This window comes from Syngnathus typhle, linkage group LG1 (genome assembly GCF_033458585.1).
Source record: "Syngnathus typhle isolate RoL2023-S1 ecotype Sweden linkage group LG1, RoL_Styp_1.0, whole genome shotgun sequence".
In the NCBI taxonomy this organism is placed as follows: Eukaryota; Metazoa; Chordata; class Actinopteri; order Syngnathiformes; family Syngnathidae; genus Syngnathus; species Syngnathus typhle.
Window position 1 is genome coordinate 19,721,581 of NC_083738.1, and position 19,365 is coordinate 19,740,945.

Below are 19,365 nucleotides of genomic sequence, written 5' to 3' on the forward strand. Positions count from 1 at the left end.
CAGTTAACCAGGTTTGCAACCGTCCCCCCCCCCCCCCCCCTCCATCACTTTTGCATGCCTGTATTTCTCAAACATCTTGAAATTACAGGAAATAACAGGAGATGTAGCTTCTTTCCCTAGATGCCCTTTACACCAGGGTAAAGTTGTGCAAAGAAACTCAGAGGGGAGGACGCCTTATGTGTAATATGCAAAGCAGCAGGGGAGGTCACAGCCACACTGTCAGGGAACATCAAATACTGAGACCATACTGTCCTTATATGAACCGCCTCTTTTCTTTACCATGTGAATGTCGGGATCATGCAAAGAATTATTTTACGAAAGCATATTGGAGGGAAAAAAACAGCTGTAAGGATGGGGGGGGGGGGTAAGACGCAAAGGGAGTGAAGGGGAAAGCGGATTTGCTTCTTTCTGTGGACGCAAGTGCAAAGAAAATGAGCAGCAGCTAAAATCCAGGCTGGAGGGAGGTGTGACCGGGCTGGAAGGTGCGTGCGTATTTGGCGCGTCTGCGGCGGAGGAGAGACTGCATGCGGCCGGGAGAACTTGCTCCCTCTGTGCGCCGCTCCATCTGACCTCTCCTCCTTCTCCTCCCTGAAGAGGCACTTGGAAGTGAGGAGATGTGAAGAAGCTTGAAGTATGGCATGCGAAGATGCTTTCTGCCAATACAAAGGCGCTGGCGACGACGATGCACCCCGTTTTTATGACTCTCTTATACTTTTTCTCTTTGGCGACTTGGTGAGTCCCAAATTTGGGTTACCGAAACTTCCTCTTTTCCACACTTTTGTCTTTTTTTTTTTAACCTCTAAATTCTTCGACCTTCTTGTCTAGTGTTAAGAACACCACAGGACAGACAAAGAAGGATGAAAGGATCTATCCGGGGAATTTTACGCGGATTTTAGACCGACTTCTAGACGGTTACGATAACAGACTGAGACCTGGATTCGGAGGTACGTGTTTTAAAATTGGTCATGATTTCATACAAAGTAAAAAACGCCCTTTAGGCAAAAAATAACAAGCTGTTTAATTCTACGCAATAGCCTTTAAACTCATTATTAACTTACTTTTAATGAAGCATAATGTGTGCGTAAATAGCCTTACATAACTCGTATCGATCAAATAAATGGCGCAGTGATCTTTTTGGAACTTTATGACGACATCCCCCCCCTCCGTGGGTTAAGACGACCAACAAACGGGACATCACGTCCCACGCAATGTCATACGGTATATCATATATTTTTAAAATCGCACGCAGTGTGCTTATATAATCACATTATGGGACAAACGCTTAATGTACAGTTCAAGTGCTTAAAGTGCAGATTTGTTTCTGAAAGCAGTGTGCGTGTATTGCATTGTAGCACATCCACATTGGAGTTTATCCTTCGCCGCAAAGGCTTCAGTCAAGTCCACAATTTTTTTCACTAGAGGGCAAAAAATCCAACAGGATTATGTTTTCCAAGCATTTTTAAACATCCATTAAGCAAGATGCGTCAGAGTGAAAGCCTTTTGACTTCATCCTGACAAATTGAAGAGGGTGTTTACACCAAATATTAAGTGTGACTAAGACTAATGGATTGTGACTGATTGTGAAGGGGCATTTAAAGTTGAATGCGTGATTTAATGTCTCATCAGGTCCCGTGACCGAGGTCAAGACAGACATTTATGTGACAAGTTTTGGTCCTGTCTCAGATGTTGAAATGGTATGCATTCCGTTTCTTACAAATTCACATTCTACTGCTCAAAAAACGGTTCATCGAAGCCAATCGCATTTCTGGGATATTCTCACTCATTTAAGCCGGGTAGAAATATAAAAAAAAATTCCCGTTAACCAATTTTTAACATAAGAGCGACATGTAATAAAACACAATATAATAATAGAAAGTGTGTTACACCAAGTACAACCTAAAAAATAGCAAATTCTTCAAGTCCCACCACGACGACCAACATTACTGTACAGTAGCATAGGAGGTGTATGTTTTCATAAAAATATTAGTATTGCAAGTCACTGTACTAAAAAGTGAAATACAACTGAGCTGTACCTAGCCAGTATTTTTTTTTTCATACCACTAGAGTGAGCCCAAGTACCAATAGATAATAAGATGGGTTTTCTCTAACTATGTAAATCCAGGCAAGTAGATTGGTGGCTTGATTCAGGTCTTTATTTCACTGTGAGCTTTTGCCTGACTGTGCATCTTCCTACTTATCTGCACACTTGTACACTTAACCAGTTGAAACCAATTACGACTACTGAGTCACGTGGGTTATCGTTTCTCGGACAGATTAGACTTTCTGCAGTTGGCAGAAAATGGCTCCACAGTCTTAATCTTTCTGGCATCTATTAAATAGTTCAACCGAGCGTCGAAGATAAAAGAACCAGTAAAAGCTCGCTCAGAACCTTTCAATTGGTGCCGTGACTTGGATCAGATACATTACTTTCAACTAGAATATTTTGTTCATGGAGATTAGACGTTTTGGATTGAGGTTCCCTTTTTTGAGCAGTGCACAAATAGTTTCAGTCCGCAAAACAATTAAGAATGTAATCAGATGTTTGCTTTGTTTGTCCATTCTTACGTTAGGAATACACAATGGACGTGTTCTTTCGTCAGACGTGGGTAGACCGCAGGTTGATGTATGAGGGTCCGATTGAGATTTTAAGGCTCAATAACTTGATGGTGACCAAAGTTTGGACGCCAGACACTTTCTTCAGGAACGGCAAGAAGTCAGTGGCCCACAACATGACGGCGCCCAACAAACTGTTCCGGATCATGAAGAACGGGACCATTCTCTACACCATGAGGTCCTGGGAGATGAACTTTCATAATTCATTGCTTGTCAAACTGTGATTTCCCGCAAGAGCCATCCCTAATGTCAAAATAGTATTGAGCTTTAAAACTTTAAATTTGTAGGGCTCTATTTTTGTAGATAATAGTGCCAAAGACAGCAGCTCCTTATCCAGGCTCTCTGCAGATATTTGACAATTTTGGCAGACTGGTCTCTGGCAATCTGAGCGGGCTGGTGCAGCAGAAGGAATGTCTTGAAGACGCACCTCGTGGAGTGACAATTTGGTGGCAGAAAGTCAATTTAGACCCAGACTAAGACTGGTGCATGGTGGAGGGCTGGTTTAATATGAAACATTTCCTTCCTAACTATGCAAATAGCCTGAAATGATTATCCGACTGGGCGAGACCAGCAATTTGGGGAGTGGGGTTGTCATAATAATAATAATAATAATAATATTTTTATTTATAATGCACCTTTCAAGGCACTCAAGGTCGTGGATCAAACATAAAATAGCATACAAAATTTGAATAAAAAAGATGGATCAATGTCCTCTTCAGTGTGCAACTAGGCCACCACATTTATAGGGATTGAAGGAAGCAGTTTTGACTGGTCAGGATTGAATGCAGCTGTGATCACTCCCACAGTGGCGCAGCCCTACCTTTAACCCGCCTCCGCATAGTGTTATGTGAAATACTCACAAAAACAGAGCCCTGTATTGAGTTGGTGCTGCTCCTATGGTAGAGGTGTTCACTGTTTATTGAATCAATTTGTAACACCTTTAAATATTTTAGCAAAATGCTTCCTGTCAGTCTTTCACTTTGTTTCCCTTTCTTCTGTCTTATGGCCAACAGATTGACAATCAGTGCAGAATGTCCCATGAAGCTTGTGGACTTCCCGATGGACGGACATGCGTGCCCCCTCAAGTTTGGAAGCTGTAAGTTTTGTGTGAGTGTGTGCTGCTCAATCACATGACTGTTCCCATTTTGGAACGGAAATGGATTATTTGCTGCAAAGCACAAAATGACAGTCGACTAATACTGAATAATGACGTCGTGTATTTCATTGTTGCACTTAGCGGTGAACAATGAAAGCTCAACTCAGCACCATTGTTTGAGGGGGGGGGGGGGTGTCTACCGGTCAGCAGAAATCTCAATTAAAGTCGCTACTCAAATAAAGCAGTTCATTCTTATCAGTCAGAAGCAGCCAGATAGAGATTTTATCTGCAAAAGAGAAACAAGGAATGGAAATCACATTTGCCTGTGTTCTTAGCCAATCTCCGTCAATTACACAGCATGATGATGACATTGTAGAGGACAAATTCCCAGTTTTGGGTTATTGTCACCTCCCGTCCCCCTCCTCCTTCTCCTGATGCTCACCTCCAGTCATGAGGAAACGACCGTGGATGCGATTTGGCCTGAAGCAAAGGAAAGGTCAGAATTCCTTCCTGTGCCCCAGGATAGCAAAGACCTATGCATATATTTTCCATATCTGGCATGTGTGTGCGCGTGTTCTCATTTCCCCCTCTTTCTCCTCTGCCTTCATTCCCCCGCGCTCTCTCTTTTTGCTTCTCCATCTGGACTCGTGTGCGCACTCCATGACACACCAGAGTCATTTCATTTTGGCAGCACAGTTAGTATCCTGCTGGTGCGGAGTCCCATAGGGAGTGGAAGGCAAAGACAGCTGTCATTTTGTTGTGCATTTTATTGAGTGGCCAAAGCACTCTGAGGAGACATAAAATGCCATCTTGATATGGAATAAGTCAGCCACACAACGGGACTAATGGAACTTTTTGCAGAGTTGTCAGCAGAGTTGGAAAAAGTATTCAAGTACAGATACTTGTGTAAAAAAAGACTGGTGGCACTGATCCTATGCCTCTATTTAGGTCAAAGTAAAGTACAGACGAAGGAACAGAAAAATGTTTTTTCTTGATAATAATAAGACATTAAATAAACAAACAAAACTACAGAATGAATGAATGAATAAATAAAATCTGTTAGCAGTCTTCCAAATTTGTGTTTTTAAAATACTGGAATAAATTAACCGAACTCCAAAAATTATTTATGTAATTGCACCATTTTATGTTAAAATTAAATGGAAAATGAAACAAATTAAGGTAAATAAAATGTTATGAAATATACGTATTTTTCAGAGATTGATTTTAATCATGAAAAAAAAATCACTGATTCTATACTCACTTAAATGTGCTTGTTGTCTTATATTCAAGTAATGAAAAATATCAGTGTTTATCTCATCTCATTTAAAAAACTTAAATTTTGAATCTATGTTGAAATTCCACCAATTATAAATCTCTATTTGAAACGACGTAAACATTCAAAAATGATTCACATCAAGTGAAAACATTCAGGTCAGAGTGATCATTTGGAATGATTAATGAAGCCAATTCAATTTAGGGCCATTTGAAATTTTTGTTTTTCTTCACATTAAGTTATTAGGTGTCATGAAGTATTAAATGAATCATTTGAATCCAAGCTAAAATATGAGGTGAGACAGATCACTTCAATTTTTACCTCATCCAATATTTCATTTTTTTATGTAGATTGATATTTACCACAAAAATTCTAACTGTGAACTAACCTTTTGAAGTAGCCTTCGAAATACACGACCCAGCAGAATTTGAGATGAGTCAGTCCAAAAGTAAGCCTTAAGTATTAACCTTCAAGTTTCAAATGTGTTTAAACCCAAGCAAGGCAAGTCAGTACTTAAGTGCTGTCATTTTTCTCAGCCTGAGCATGAGTCACTCTTCACTCAGTCATGTCTTTTTTCTTTTTTTTTTTTTGCTGTGCACAGATGCCTATCCCAAAACAGAGGTGATCTATACTTGGACCAAAGGGCCCGAGCACTCCGTGGAGGTCCCTCCGGAGTCGTCAAGCTTGGTTCAGTACGATCTCATCGGCCAGACGGTCTCCAGCGAAACCATTAAATCCATCACAGGTGAGATGCTCTCCATTTCCACCTTGTCGGACATTTGCCGTGCTCTTTGGCTCAAGGGATATTCATCCCTCTTCACGTCAACGCCACATGCAAAATTAAACCAACATTTCATCAGCATCAAGGTTGATCTTGATGTTTTTTTAATTCTGCTGGAATTTTAGGAGGACAAAATAAAACATGAGCAGCCAAAACCTTTCATGAGTGAAATCTGTCAGACTGTTTTGTTCATCACGCTAATTCGTCTGTGTTGATCCCACAGGTGAATATGTGGTGATGACGGTCTTCTTCCACTTGAAACGGAAAATGGGCTACTTCATGATTCAGACGTATATCCCTTGCATAATGACAGTAATCCTCTCCCAAGTGTCCTTCTGGATAAATAAAGAGTCGGTCCCGGCGCGCACAGTTTTCGGTACGTGGACCTCACTCATTGTGTTCAACCTTTTGGCTGGCTGTTAATTTGCTTGGAGTGCCTCCTCTCTGTGTGTAATTACGGCGGGTTATCAAGAGCTGCTGTACTGATACACATTTTTCTTTGAAAGCTAAGATTAGACATGAACAAAAGTCCTTTTGCTGCACCTTTTAAGTACAGTGGAGCCAACTACAATGAGAAGATGGGTACCTAAAAAAACCAAAAGTGATTTCAACTTTTATTTCATGCTTTAAACAGTTCAAGAAACACAAATAGAGAAAAACATGTTCCTTTGAGTTGTAATTTATATTTAAATGTGTTTGCTCTTGTATATTTAAGAATAATTTGACTAAAGCCTATTTGGATTTGAGAAAGAGGATACAAATAAATCAGTGAGGATACAGATTTGAAGTTACAGGGGAGCAAGAACTTCCCAGCCGACATAAATACAACACTTTTGTTATTGCTCCCATTTTTTGATGAGTTGAAGTTAAAGATTGAAGATATTTTTAGTGCATCAAAAGGTCAATTTTGCTAAAAAAAAATTTGAATAACAATGCTACAATAATTAACCTTGCCATGCCACATGTCATGATCTGCATTTTTGTTGACTTTAAATTGGCTGCTCGGAAGTGTGTGTGTTTTTGTGGTGATGATGGCCAGAGGTAGAGACACTGGCGGAGCTAAGGGGGTGGGGCTAAAGGGGCACCCCTTAAATATCCTAACCCCTTAAATATCCTTAAACCCCCTCAGGTTCCAGGCCAAATAATTGACTTTTGGGTATTTTACAAATGCTTTCATTTTTCATTCCACTTTTCCACCAGTCTCTCGAAGTGAGCGTATAATGAATATCAGCATGTTATGAGGAATTGTTTGCATTTGTAAAAAAAAAAAATGCTTCTCTACAAGTGAAATGTAAAAATAATAAAACAAAGGAAATTCTCCCAGAAGCTTTACGATGTGTCAAATATGAAATATTTTTTCATGGAAGGCTACCAAATAATTTTGCTGATACGTCATTATACTACAAACCACCTAGCATTCTCATTTGGTTCCCTATGATTGACATGCAATTATATAGGGGTCACCTCCGGTTGCGAGCGGATGCATTTATGTTGAGGAAGGACTCTGGCACGCTAACGCTTCTGGTCTGTCAATGTAAAGGAGATTTTCCTCTAAATTCAATTATGGTTATTGGTTAAAGACACAGAGGACGAGTGGTGCACTGTTAGCATATAGAGCATCTTTCTATTTTTGTAGGAGCCGCGCATGACCTTGTATACACTCTGGTATATGCATTCATCTCGTCTAATTTTTTCATGGCAGCGTGACAGCGAATCATTACATTGTGTCCTTTAGCGCTGTCATGCACACCTTTTCAATTGAGTTCATCTGTGCCTATGGCTTTCTTACATTATATACATCACAGAGTGGATAGAGGGGCAATAAATAATCTAAATTAGTCGCTCTGGGAATTATATTTCTTACTGTCATTAAATCGCGACTCACTTCAAGGATTAAGACATTTTTTATAAATTTGAAACATACACGTTACAGCAGTATTTACATGCTTGTAAAATATTTAATTGTCATGTTGGTAATACATAAATCCCCTTATATTTTTTTCCCATAACGATCCACCCACTTTTGGGTCTTGACCAATGACCAAAAACAATGACATTAAAAATACATTGAATTAATTCATTAAAAAAAAAAAAACAGAACAAAAACAAAAAAATAACTTTTCTTTTCACACTGCACAGACAGAGTTGCGAGTTTACTGTGCAATAAATATTCAGCTTAGTGCTCAAGAAGAAGAAAACATATTTGCCATATGTAGACACAAACAAACTATCATACTTTGCATTTCATTTACACTACCACAGTCAAAACATTTGTGATTGTATACAGGAATGGGGATAGAAATAATGTTTTTGCATGGTGACATTTATGTCACTGTTGGAAATGTTGCTGGCCATGTGACGTGCTCGTTCGGAATTTTAACAAGGGTTGCCAAATAAACTAAACTGGGTTACTGCCGTCCTAGGTCCGACTCCAAAAGGGACCAAGTCATTGCTGAGTTATTTAAACCCAGCATGTGAATAATTAATACTTTAATAGTATATTTTTAGTGAGTGATACTAGCACACGATTGCGCAATATAATGTTCCCTTGTATTTAATTACCATAACACAAAGATAATATAATTTTAATGGCTTGTCTTGTTATTCTTCTCTCTCACCCGAAATCAGTTTACGATTGATCCTCATGGGGATACGTGGCATAGAAAATAGTTTGTATTACTCATTTGTCAAAACACCTTCTTGAGCTTGAAACACTGCTTATAAATGTGTACAAGCACCTTTGATGCATTTTCTATTTTAGACATACATTACTGTTGTGCTTGCTTTAATGTGTCAGCGAAGCTCGCTGAGTTCACTTCCTTTAATCCCAAAGCAAAGTGAATTCAACATCCGACATCACTTTTTTTTCCGTCATTTACTTACCGTAATTCCCGGACTATAAGGCGCACCTAAAAACCTCAGATTTTCTCAAAAGCTGACAGTGCGCCTTATAGTACGGTGCGCCTTATATACGGACCAAATAGAGAATGATGGATGGATGGAACTTTACCTTTTTAAGTTTACTGATCTGACTGTTTTGTTTTGTACTTATTAAAGTAAGCTTTACATGTTTGTTTTGTGTGTTGTGTGATATTAACATTATTGATATATTGTTATTGTTTTCATGATTTTAAGTTATTATATTGTGATTGCATTAATGGTGCGCCTTATAGTCCGGTGCGCCTTATATATGGACAAAGTTTTAAAATGGGCCATTCATTGAAGGTGCGCCTTATAGTCTGGTGCGCCTTATAGTCCGGAAAATACGGTACTTACAAACTCTCTTTTTGAACCCCTGAAGGTATCACCACGGTGCTGACCATGACGACTCTCAGCATCAGCGCTCGCCACTCCCTCCCCAAGGTGTCGTACGCCACGGCCATGGATTGGTTTATTGCGGTCTGCTTCGCCTTCGTTTTCTCTGCCCTCATCGAGTTTGCTGCTGTCAACTACTTCAACACGCAGCTCGAGCGGGCTATAAAGAAGCCGGCCAAATGCCCGCCTGTACCTCAAACCACGCCAGTCAAGGTCAAGGACACGGAGGAGGTGCTGCAGGTAAATGTCATGTCCTTCAAATATAAGCATGGCTGATCATCTGAGTGCAGTTTAAGCACTCAGCACCTCTCACAGAATGTGCTTAGCGGACATTTAACTGACCTGAAGTGGCCATGGCAGAAAAAGAGAAGGATGAGATTTTTGCTCCAACAAATGAATCTTGACCCGGTGTGAAAATGGATGGACGGGATGAGTGGATGGATGAATGGCTTCAAATTACTTTTAGAAATAGGCAAACAAACTCGTTCTATGATTATGCCTCCCACAACGGCGCAGCCCTACCACACGCAGATCCACCGGTCTTCACTCGTCAACGTCAGGTCTTACCTCCCTCTGTGCAGGCCTTGAGCCTCACAGGATTTTTGTCCGTTACAAAAATAGAACTCTTTGTGTTCACATGCGTGTACTATTATAACGATAGTGCTAAAAAACACTTTATGATATATAACCATACTTCCTTTTTCAGATATAGACTAAAGGTACAATATTAAGTGATAGGTGTAAAATTTCCCTTATTTATTTTTTATTGTTTTCATTTGAGTACATTTTTGAATTCCCTTATTTATTTTTTATTGTTTTCATTTGAGTACATTTTTGAATTCCATATTATTAAATGATGACTTTTCTTTCCCACTGACAGCTTTAAGTTGCCTCTTCCAGTCCAAATCCCACTATGGTGTAATCACGCCTGAATGCAGTCGGGTGACACCCGCACTTCGGTGGATTAAGTAGGTTGCCACGGCAACACAGCCTAGTTTCATCGGTGTAGGTTTCCTAGAGACCCCGCTGCTGGCGCGCGGAAATGCTGTTTTACGCAAAAGCCGATCGATCCTGTTGACCCTATAGAAAAGATTGGACGTAAGGGTCACTGCGTGATGGGTCCACTTTGATAGCATTTCACACCTGCCGTGATGACAAGCAAACAACACGCAACTCGGTTATCCACATTGGACATTGAATATTTTCAGTTTCAGATGTTGGGTGGGGGTGGATTATTTCTGCAAATGCTTTAGTGCCAGGCAGCTTCACACTCTTGCCTGTTGGAAAACATCAACTCCCAAAGGATAAGCTTCTTTGACTCTCTACTGCATTACTACTGTGATGCAGTGCTACCTACTTTCTGTCTTAAGCTTGCGAGTGAAATCCTTGATACGTGACATCTGCATTGCCGTCCGCTTCGTCATGAAGGCCATCTGTGTGAGGGCCTCTGTAATCAGATCAATATGACAAGGTTTACACTCCGCCAACACACTTTTGCAATATAGGAAGGATGAATGCAAGGAAAAAAATCAAACATACGCACGTAGACATGCACATTTCTGAATAATTGTGCTCACAGAGATGATCTTATAGCCTTTACTTTTGACATGGCTAGTTGTCACCCTTTGAATAAGATGACTGACTAATCAGATGACATATCCCAATGATCGTCCAAATGATTTTCATTCTTTTCTCAGAGTAAAAGAGTTTTTTTCTCCAGGTTTGCTCTTTATAAATAATTCTATTGAATCGCAATTCAAAAGTTGCAATTTTCAAACTATTTTTTTCATTTATAATTCATACTTTTGTCATATTCAAGTTATTTCTGCGACCACTGTGGGTGTTTCTTTTGCACAACTTGTCCGTGTGCTCAGAATTAAACCGTTGTTTTTTTTTCTTCAAATATCTCACTCCAGATATTTCAAAAGAGAGGAAGGAAAAAATGCAGGTTATTGCTAAGATTACTAAAAGAAACACACAGTTCAGATCCTTGTTCCAAGTTGTGCAAAACCCCGTTTGTGCATTCCCTTCCAGTGCAACTGACATCTTACTTTCTTCCACAGCAGAACCCAGACACCAACGGTAACCTGAGGAAGCGCATGAATTACATTTGCCACCAAGACTTGCGCAATCACCAGCGAGCCCAGTCCACGAGCAACATTTCAGGAGTGGGCCGAGCCCGACCGCCGAGACCTTTAAACAGCGGCGTCAACAGCAGCTCGCCCACCCTCTCCCGCTCCAGCCCCAAACCCGAGAGCGTGCTCAGCGAGGCTTCGTCAACGGAAGTCAAACAGCTTGTGAAAAACACGCCCCTGGCTGCGTCATCCACGCCAGACGTGACGGTAGGGACGCCGTGCAAGACGCAAAACGCCGCCGCCGCTTCCTTGCATCATCTGCTGGGGCCCAAACTGGAGCACCTCCAGATGATGGGGAACAAAGCGGAGCTCAAACAGACTCCGTGCTCCCAGCCCAGCGCTGCCGGGATGGGCGGAACCAGCAAAATTGACAAGTATGCACGGATCCTCTTTCCAGTGTCCTTTGGAGCATTTAACATGGTTTACTGGGTGGTTTACTTATCCAAGGACAGCATGGTGGCCAAAGGAGGCTAGACTCTGGCAACAAGCATGAAGCACCATTTTGCTTCACAGATGGGAAGCCAATAAGGAATTAAAGCTGCCAAAACCAGAACAGACGTACCTTCATATCCCGAGAGAACACATGTTTTTATTAACAGCGAGCATGGGAACATATCAACCAAATTATGAAATATTTCATTCGCTGTAAGGATGAAAACTAGCCCACTGGACGATGCTTTTCTCCTCTTTTCATCTTGTGTATTTAAAGGTCTTCACTGGAGTCGAGATAACGCATGATATTTTTCTATCCTGCATCTGTGTGGATGTGTGCACCGCCATTCTAAAACTGTAAATAGGTTTATTTGTACAAACTGATTTGATTAATCACAGTGTACTGACAATTGAGTATTAAGACCTTATGAAAGCAAGTCTTTGTAATGGGAAAAAGAGTTCAGGGTTTCTGGTTTCGTGACCAGGGTAAATTCGCGCGAATGCCGATTAGACCCGAAGTTGCTACATTTTTAAAGGGGCACGGGGTGTTAATAGAGCCTAGGATGTTAAGAGCGAGCATTAATACTAGACGGATGATCTCAATCTATAGTCAATCAATGGAAAACAAGAATTAGGAGATCTTGCAGACAGAAACTTGTAAGGTCTCATTTTTCATTAATATTCCAATAAGCTTCTTTCCTAATAGCAATGGCAATTGACTGCGTAGTCAAGAATTGTGCAAGGGTTTAACTCACGTCACGTGATTTAACAGCACAAACGGCTTGTGGCTAATCCATCACTGCAACAATAAAGTTTTTAGCGGAGTGACTGTTTTGTATTAATTTGGAAATTCTATCATTCATACATCTAAATGCAGTGGTGCCTTGAGATAGAAGCTTAATTTGTTCAGATTATGACTTAAATAAACCTTTCCCATTGACGTTAATGTAAATGTCAATAATCTGTTCAAGCCTCCTAAAAAAACATGTTTTTAAACAAGAAAAATATACATATATATATAATTTCAGAATGTAAGGAATGAAACCGAATGAAATCGTTTTTACCACGATTTTTGCTTCAGGTTAGCGGACATTTTGCTGCTCCTTCTGCTGTGTGCGCTTTGACCACCTGGGGGCAGTAGTATTTCTGCTTTTTATAATCAGCGGTATAAAAAAAAAAGCTAGTTTGCTAAAATGGACCCACTGCCAGCTGTCCCGGTACACTTCATTTCATCCATGCAGTATATTTTCTGCTCGAACTCTGGAATGAGTTTACTTTGAGTATTCACTTGCAGACACACGCGTCACACATAGATGCAGTGTGTGTGTGTGTGTGTGTGCATGTGGTGGGCCCCTTGTCTCTTCATCCATGTAGTTGCCATCGTTGGCTCCTGTTGATCTGTTAGTCTAACACGAGGGATGATGCTGTCGCGCCAGTGAGAGACACGCAGGCTGATAGACAGATCAAGATGCCCGCTGCCACTCATCTTTCCCGCATGCAGTCATGTGCGAAATTGATTTTGCCGTTATTGCCCCGCTGTCGCTCTCTCCCTCGCTCACTCTGTCTGTATTCCGCGAGCAGGCAGACGTAGAATAGAGCTCAACACAAAACCAGAGACCAGGCGTATCCTAATGAGGAGCTTGTCAACAACAGATTGATGTTTGCTGTTTATGTGCTCTAAATAAGTGTGCACATGATTGATGGAGCTGCCAACGCTGCATTGTGCTGATTTTTTTTCTGTTTCCTATTTTTCTTTTTAGCAGGCCTGTCGCTCCCGATGTCAGAAAAATGCCGACTCCTCTTACTTTTAATGCCTCCAAAGCTGCTACCGAGAAGCTTTGAGGTTTTATTTATCATAATGTCAGCTTCCCATCATTTTTTTTAGTTCATTTCTGTTGTAATTTCTTTTTGTGCTCTTCATTCGGTGTGGGGTGAATTAGAAAGTAAATCGTTTTGGGCCTAATCCTCATCAGTGGATTTTTCTTATAAGGTGACGCGCTAATAAATTTGGTGTCCATAACCAATTAGCAATTTTAAAATTGGATCGATCTATCTAACCTGTTTAAACAATTTACTGTGACGTCAACTCCCTCTATTTGTGGAAGATTAGATCGCCCACAAATGCCCAAAATTTGCGGGAAATTGAGACCCACTAAAATGCACTTGGAAAAACATTTAACACTGAAACTTCTTCCCAAAACACTGAGTCGATACATGGAAAATAGGTTTGGTTTCTTCCTACATTTCAAAAATATGCATGGTAAGCCAATTGAGCACTCCAAATTGTTTCATTTATTTGCAGAATAAACATACCAGGGTTGAGAGTAGGATGACACACTTACAGATGAATTTTTTCGTAGTTTTCCAGACCCATGCAAGCTGGTGCAACGTGATACATTTTTGAAGGTCTGTTTTGTGTTGTTGTGGGAGTGACAAGATCTGACTGGATGATATAAAGTTGGCACCGAAGATCAAATATCGGTGAAGTGGCCAATTAGAGGCAGCCTTCCATCCCAATCTGTCGAGAGATAATGGAGTGACTATTTTGATGGATTCGAATACAATCAAGCCCAAAAAATTCCAGTCTTTCCCCATCCCGTCATATTGGAAAGAGAACACCATGTTGTGTGCGTGTGCATGTGTGTGTTTGTTTGTGTGTCACGGAAACATAACCTTCACAGTCCAACAGAGCGACTGGTGGTGACATTAACTCGAAAAATCAGCATGCCATGAACTCCTGCTAGCTTTACCATCTGCCTCCTGTCAGGCATTTAATCATCACGTGCTGTGAAGCATTACATGTCCACTTCCCATCACTTCATCAGCTCTTGACACAATCAAACAGATCCAGATTTTTTTTTCCCTCAATAATCACAAGGAACAATTAGCGCACTGGAACATAAGGGTATTCATTGTCCAATTGCTTTTAGTTATAGGCTACTGTAGGCACACATATAAACTGTAATAGTCTGTTTACTTCACTGATGTGGATTTGCATGATGAGATGCTCATGCACCTGTTTTAAGAATTATACAGTTGTACTTTTTTCCCTTTTTTTTTTTTTTCTTGAAAAGAAAGCAGAAAAGAAGACAGAGAACCAACCTCAGAGCTCACTGCTCACAAATTTGACTTTTCTCTGCCATCTGGTGGCTGTTTGCAGCAGAGGAATCTCACCACCATTAAATAAATAAATAAATAATCAGCATGGCCAATTAGAATTACCGAAATTTGTTAAAATGTACATTGATAACTTGCCTAATGTCTTAAAATGATGCTAGTACTATTATCAACAATAATGAGATAACAATTCATACCGGTTTTATTGACTATTTTCACCCCTTATTTATTTTAATATATATTTCAATAATAATTGTTTCCTCCTTCACATCTTGAAAGTTCAGTTGTGTTTTCTTTTGCAGCAACATTGATGAAATTGTGTTAATCAATCATAGCAGATTGTGAATGATTATGTCCATCCATTATGTACATCCAATCAATCCGGTACTGTGGCCGTGAGTGAGTGAGTGAGTGAGTGAGTGAGTGAGTGAGTGAGTGAGTGAGTGAGTGAGTGAGTGAGTGAGTGAGTGATTGTAATGTCACTGTTTCAAAGATACAACTCAATTTATCCACAGGCAGCACATCGTAAATTTGTGTTATTTCCTCCGTAACATGTGCTTCCATTTCCTTAGTAACGACTCCCTTCTGTTATGACGTGATCTTGCTATGACGTTTCCCAGCATGACAACAGCGAGCTGTGGAAGATGAAAATGTGGGATCCCACGGTTTAGTTCCGCAGTTAATTTTAGCCACGGATAAAAATATAGCGGTTGTTCAAACCTATTGTCAACAGACGACAATTGCGACATGACTATACCGAAAACACAGATGAAGGGTGCTCTGCGTAGTTTCCCTGGTAACCTGAGGCAAGCGAGCGAGTGAGTGAGTTCAACAAACTGCCACATTACCAGCTTCACTAAGGTCAGGGAACAGACCTTTTTGTTCTCATCAGCAGTACGTGGTTGTGATTCATTTATTGCGTTATATAAGATGCATGCAGCTTTGTAGACATAAGCAGAATATTTTCTGATGATGACATTCCATGGCAGAATATGAACTTTGCATGAACTTGTGTTTACGTGTGTTGCTCCAGGCTCAAAAATGAGCGGCTACCGCTCTACACAAGTTGTTTAGACTTTCAAAAACTAACTGAGGTCGAGATCTGCGTTTGATCATGTCGACTCATTTGGAATTTGGTAACCAATCAGGTTTTCGGTCACTCGTCTCTTTTCGCTTGTAGTCAGTTCCTTGGTCGGTTCATTGTTGTCGCAAGTCAAGTGAGTCTATTCCCGTTTTTGTGCGTGACTTTGAATAGGGGCCTCCACTTTGGTGCGTATATTTTGTCAAGAGAAGCAAGGCAAGGTCTGTACCAAAAAATAAATTGGAAAAACAAAAAGGAAACAAGGCACATGAAATGTCCACCGAAATACTTAATCAACAAAGTCCTTCAAAAACAAGACGCAGATACAAAACAGTTGGACATTGGTTGACATGAGGAACATGGCTGATGAGACAAGTTGCTGACAAAACCAAGACATAAACATGGGACACAAGAAAATAAGACACAAAAGAATCTGTAAGAAAAAAAAGTCCACAAGCTCAGCTCATGACAGCTGATGCACGTAGTCTTCTTTAGTCCATTAAAAGGCCCAGTAGTCGACGTCCTGCTTGAAAGTAATCATTTGGACTCAACAACATACAAAGTTGAGCTTTTATGGAAATGTTTCCCTCTATCAAAAAACAAAATAATCTGTGCCACTAGGTGGCTGTAATTACCTTTACTATCACATCTCCTATGTGTTACAATATAATTTATAAGGATGTCACATACAACCTGCATATGGCACCTGTAAAGCTGAAATTTAAATGTATAGTTGTTCTGTCTCATCGACCATGGGAGAAAAAAAATAACATGCAAATCAACAATGCATTTGGTTTGTAACAATAAGAATAGTTCCGTTTGAGAATAACGATGGATGACAGGTTCTTAATCATCTTGTAACTCTGACTGCGTAATGACTTGACACAGTTCTTTTCAGGGTGGCATCACTTTAGGATGGCCCATTGTTGAGCTTCTCGTTTTTCCAGCCTCACGCAGCATCAATCTTCCTCCATTCACCGCTTGTTGCCGAGGAAACAGGTCAGAGAATTGCACGGCATTTCCGGCTTTGCTAGACATGCATATGACAGCAACACTAGCCTCACGTGACCATGTCTCCAAAATGTCACCGTGCTTTGTTGCAACCTGGTCAAATCAAAGATGACATTGCAGATATCGTGTTTAGCATCAGGCTTGGTCTACATTCATCCAATCATTTTATGAACCGCTTTTCCTCACGAGGGATCCCAGTTGTCTTTGGGCGGTAGGCAGGGAACACCCTGAACTGGTCGCTAGCCAATCGCAGGGCACACATAGACAAATAAACATTCACGCTCACAATAACACCTACGGACAATTTAGAGTGCTCAATCCACCTACCGTGGAACATGAGAAAACCCACGCAGGCACGGGGAGAACATGCAAACACCACACAGGCAGATCTGAACTCTGAGGTGGACGTGCTAACCAATGTTCCACCACCGTGCTGCCCTAGCTGCATTTAGTCTTTGTTACAAACTTGAAAACAAGCAAATCATTTTTTGGACTGAATCGATTTTTAATTTTTTTAACATGGATGCATATTTTACGAAGTTCAAATCGATTTTTTAAATTGTTTTTTGATGCATATATCCATATACAATATACCTATTACATTACAACAAGCTGTGGAAGAACAGAACTGAAAAGATAAATCACACATCTATTAAGAATCGATGCCACTGTGCAAGTCGACCGTAAAAACAGCAGTAGGGCAAGATGTGTGGAGGATGATCCGTCAGCACATTCCCTGTCTTAAGAGGCAGCAAAGCAGCCCACAATAAGCACTCAGTCACGCACAGATCAAAACAGACCGATGGACCTCGTGGGTCAGACCATTAACAAACACAATTGCTGCCTCCCATGCACTTCACTTCAGACGGCGCACTCTTGTTCCATTGATCTGTGCTCTAATCTATACCTCTGACAGGTGATCAATGAGTGGGTCGTCTCAATAAACGTGACCCCTGGGACTGTTATCAAGTCCAACGGTGAAGGTGGGGCGAAGAGGAGCTTGGTCAGAAGAAACAAAAGCCTTTTATATTCCTTCAACCGATGTTATATTTTTCACACAAAACATGTTTTTGACTTCACGGATTGCGTTACATTCTATTACAGCGACATCATTTATTGCAAGGCATTGCATCACTCTTACTCATGTCATGAATGTGTCCCAGTTGGCACAATGACTGACAATGAATATGGATAAAGTTAGTGCAGGAATTTCAGCACTCGGTTGGGGCCATTAGGGCTTTCTCTGTTGGTCGAAACACTATCAGAAGCTCTGAACCAACTTTTGTTCTGAGAATTATTGTTACTGTTTATTTAACCAATCAGATTTAAAACATCATCACCGTCATTTTTGCATCTTCTGATTGGTTAATTAGAGTAAGCCAAGTCGGTTATTAGTATGATGATGATGCTGAGAATTACAAGTATGCCTGAACTGCTTGCAACAGAAGCTGGTCTATTAGCCCACAATATTCTCCAATAGTTTGTACAAAGATGACCAAGGGGGGCGGTGCATGTGCACCAGCTTTGTGGGTTTTGACTCTGTGTCTATTGATCCAATCCAAAATATTGCGTTTCAGCAGAGAGGGCCAACATATTACAAACCATTATAACACAGTGCCCCTAGACAACGTTGCAAACTACATCCATCATCGTAAACAATGAAAATAAATATAGACAGCACAGTGTAGTCACTGGCACGCCTGAGAAATTGGGAAGTTCCGAATATAATGCTTGGCTTGCTCCTACATTTCAAAAGTGAGCAATTTTGGTTAAATGAAGACTAATGGGCCAAAAGTAGCCAACATTAGGTTGAATGAATGAATGAATGAATGAATGAATGAATGAATGAATAAATAAATAAATAAATAAATAAATAAATAAATAAATAAATAAATAAATAAATAAATAAATAAATAAATAAATAAATAAATAAATAAGCATCTTTCTGCTGACTGCAATAACAAAGCTTGATCAAATCTCCGTAAAGGCAAATTTAGAATCTCATGGTGCGCCTAATAGTAGGATCTCTTTGTGTATACGCTTTAATGTCAGTATCACTAAAATACCAAAGAAGTTGTGTTGTTTTATATTCTGTGCACACGCATAGTGACTGTCCTCTGCTGGACAAAGACAGTAACTCACCGTATAACAACAGTTTTCTCTCCAGGTTCCTCCCCGCCCCCTTGGTTGATTTTCTGGTTCAGCAACCGTAAGCAGTCCAAACGTCACAGTATTTCCTCTCAAACTAAAGCCAGAAAATCCCATTTGGAAACATTGGTTTCCTAGAAGCAAAGTTCAGAAAAAGACCAAATTTACATAATCATTACGTTATCATATTGACTGCAGGCTGCTGGGGCGGAAACTACATCAATTAACATGCGCGCATTCCAATAAAGGCTCTTGGAGCTGGAACTAACTCTAGGACCCAGTAAGTGTCCTCCTTAGCCTTTTGGAGTGTGCGTGTGCGTATGCGTGTGGTGGGGGGGCTCAATGTGCTTCTTGCTAATCACG

The 19,365-nt window shown here is 40.4% G+C and overlaps 1 protein-coding gene across 1 annotated transcript; it reads left to right on the forward strand.

The window, feature by feature from the left end:
* The first annotated feature begins 440 nt into the window (after positions 1-440).
* Positions 441-12,822, forward strand: gabra4 (gamma-aminobutyric acid type A receptor subunit alpha4). Its single transcript, XM_061291204.1, has 9 exons — positions 441-732; positions 826-944; positions 1,627-1,694; positions 2,571-2,791; positions 3,627-3,709; positions 5,584-5,727; positions 5,987-6,139; positions 9,065-9,318; positions 11,142-12,822. Exons 1-9 carry the CDS (start codon positions 647-649, stop codon positions 11,685-11,687), a joined length of 1,674 nt encoding a protein of 557 aa, XP_061147188.1. The 5' UTR covers positions 441-646; the 3' UTR covers positions 11,688-12,822.
* The last annotated feature ends 6,543 nt before the right edge of the window (positions 12,823-19,365 follow it).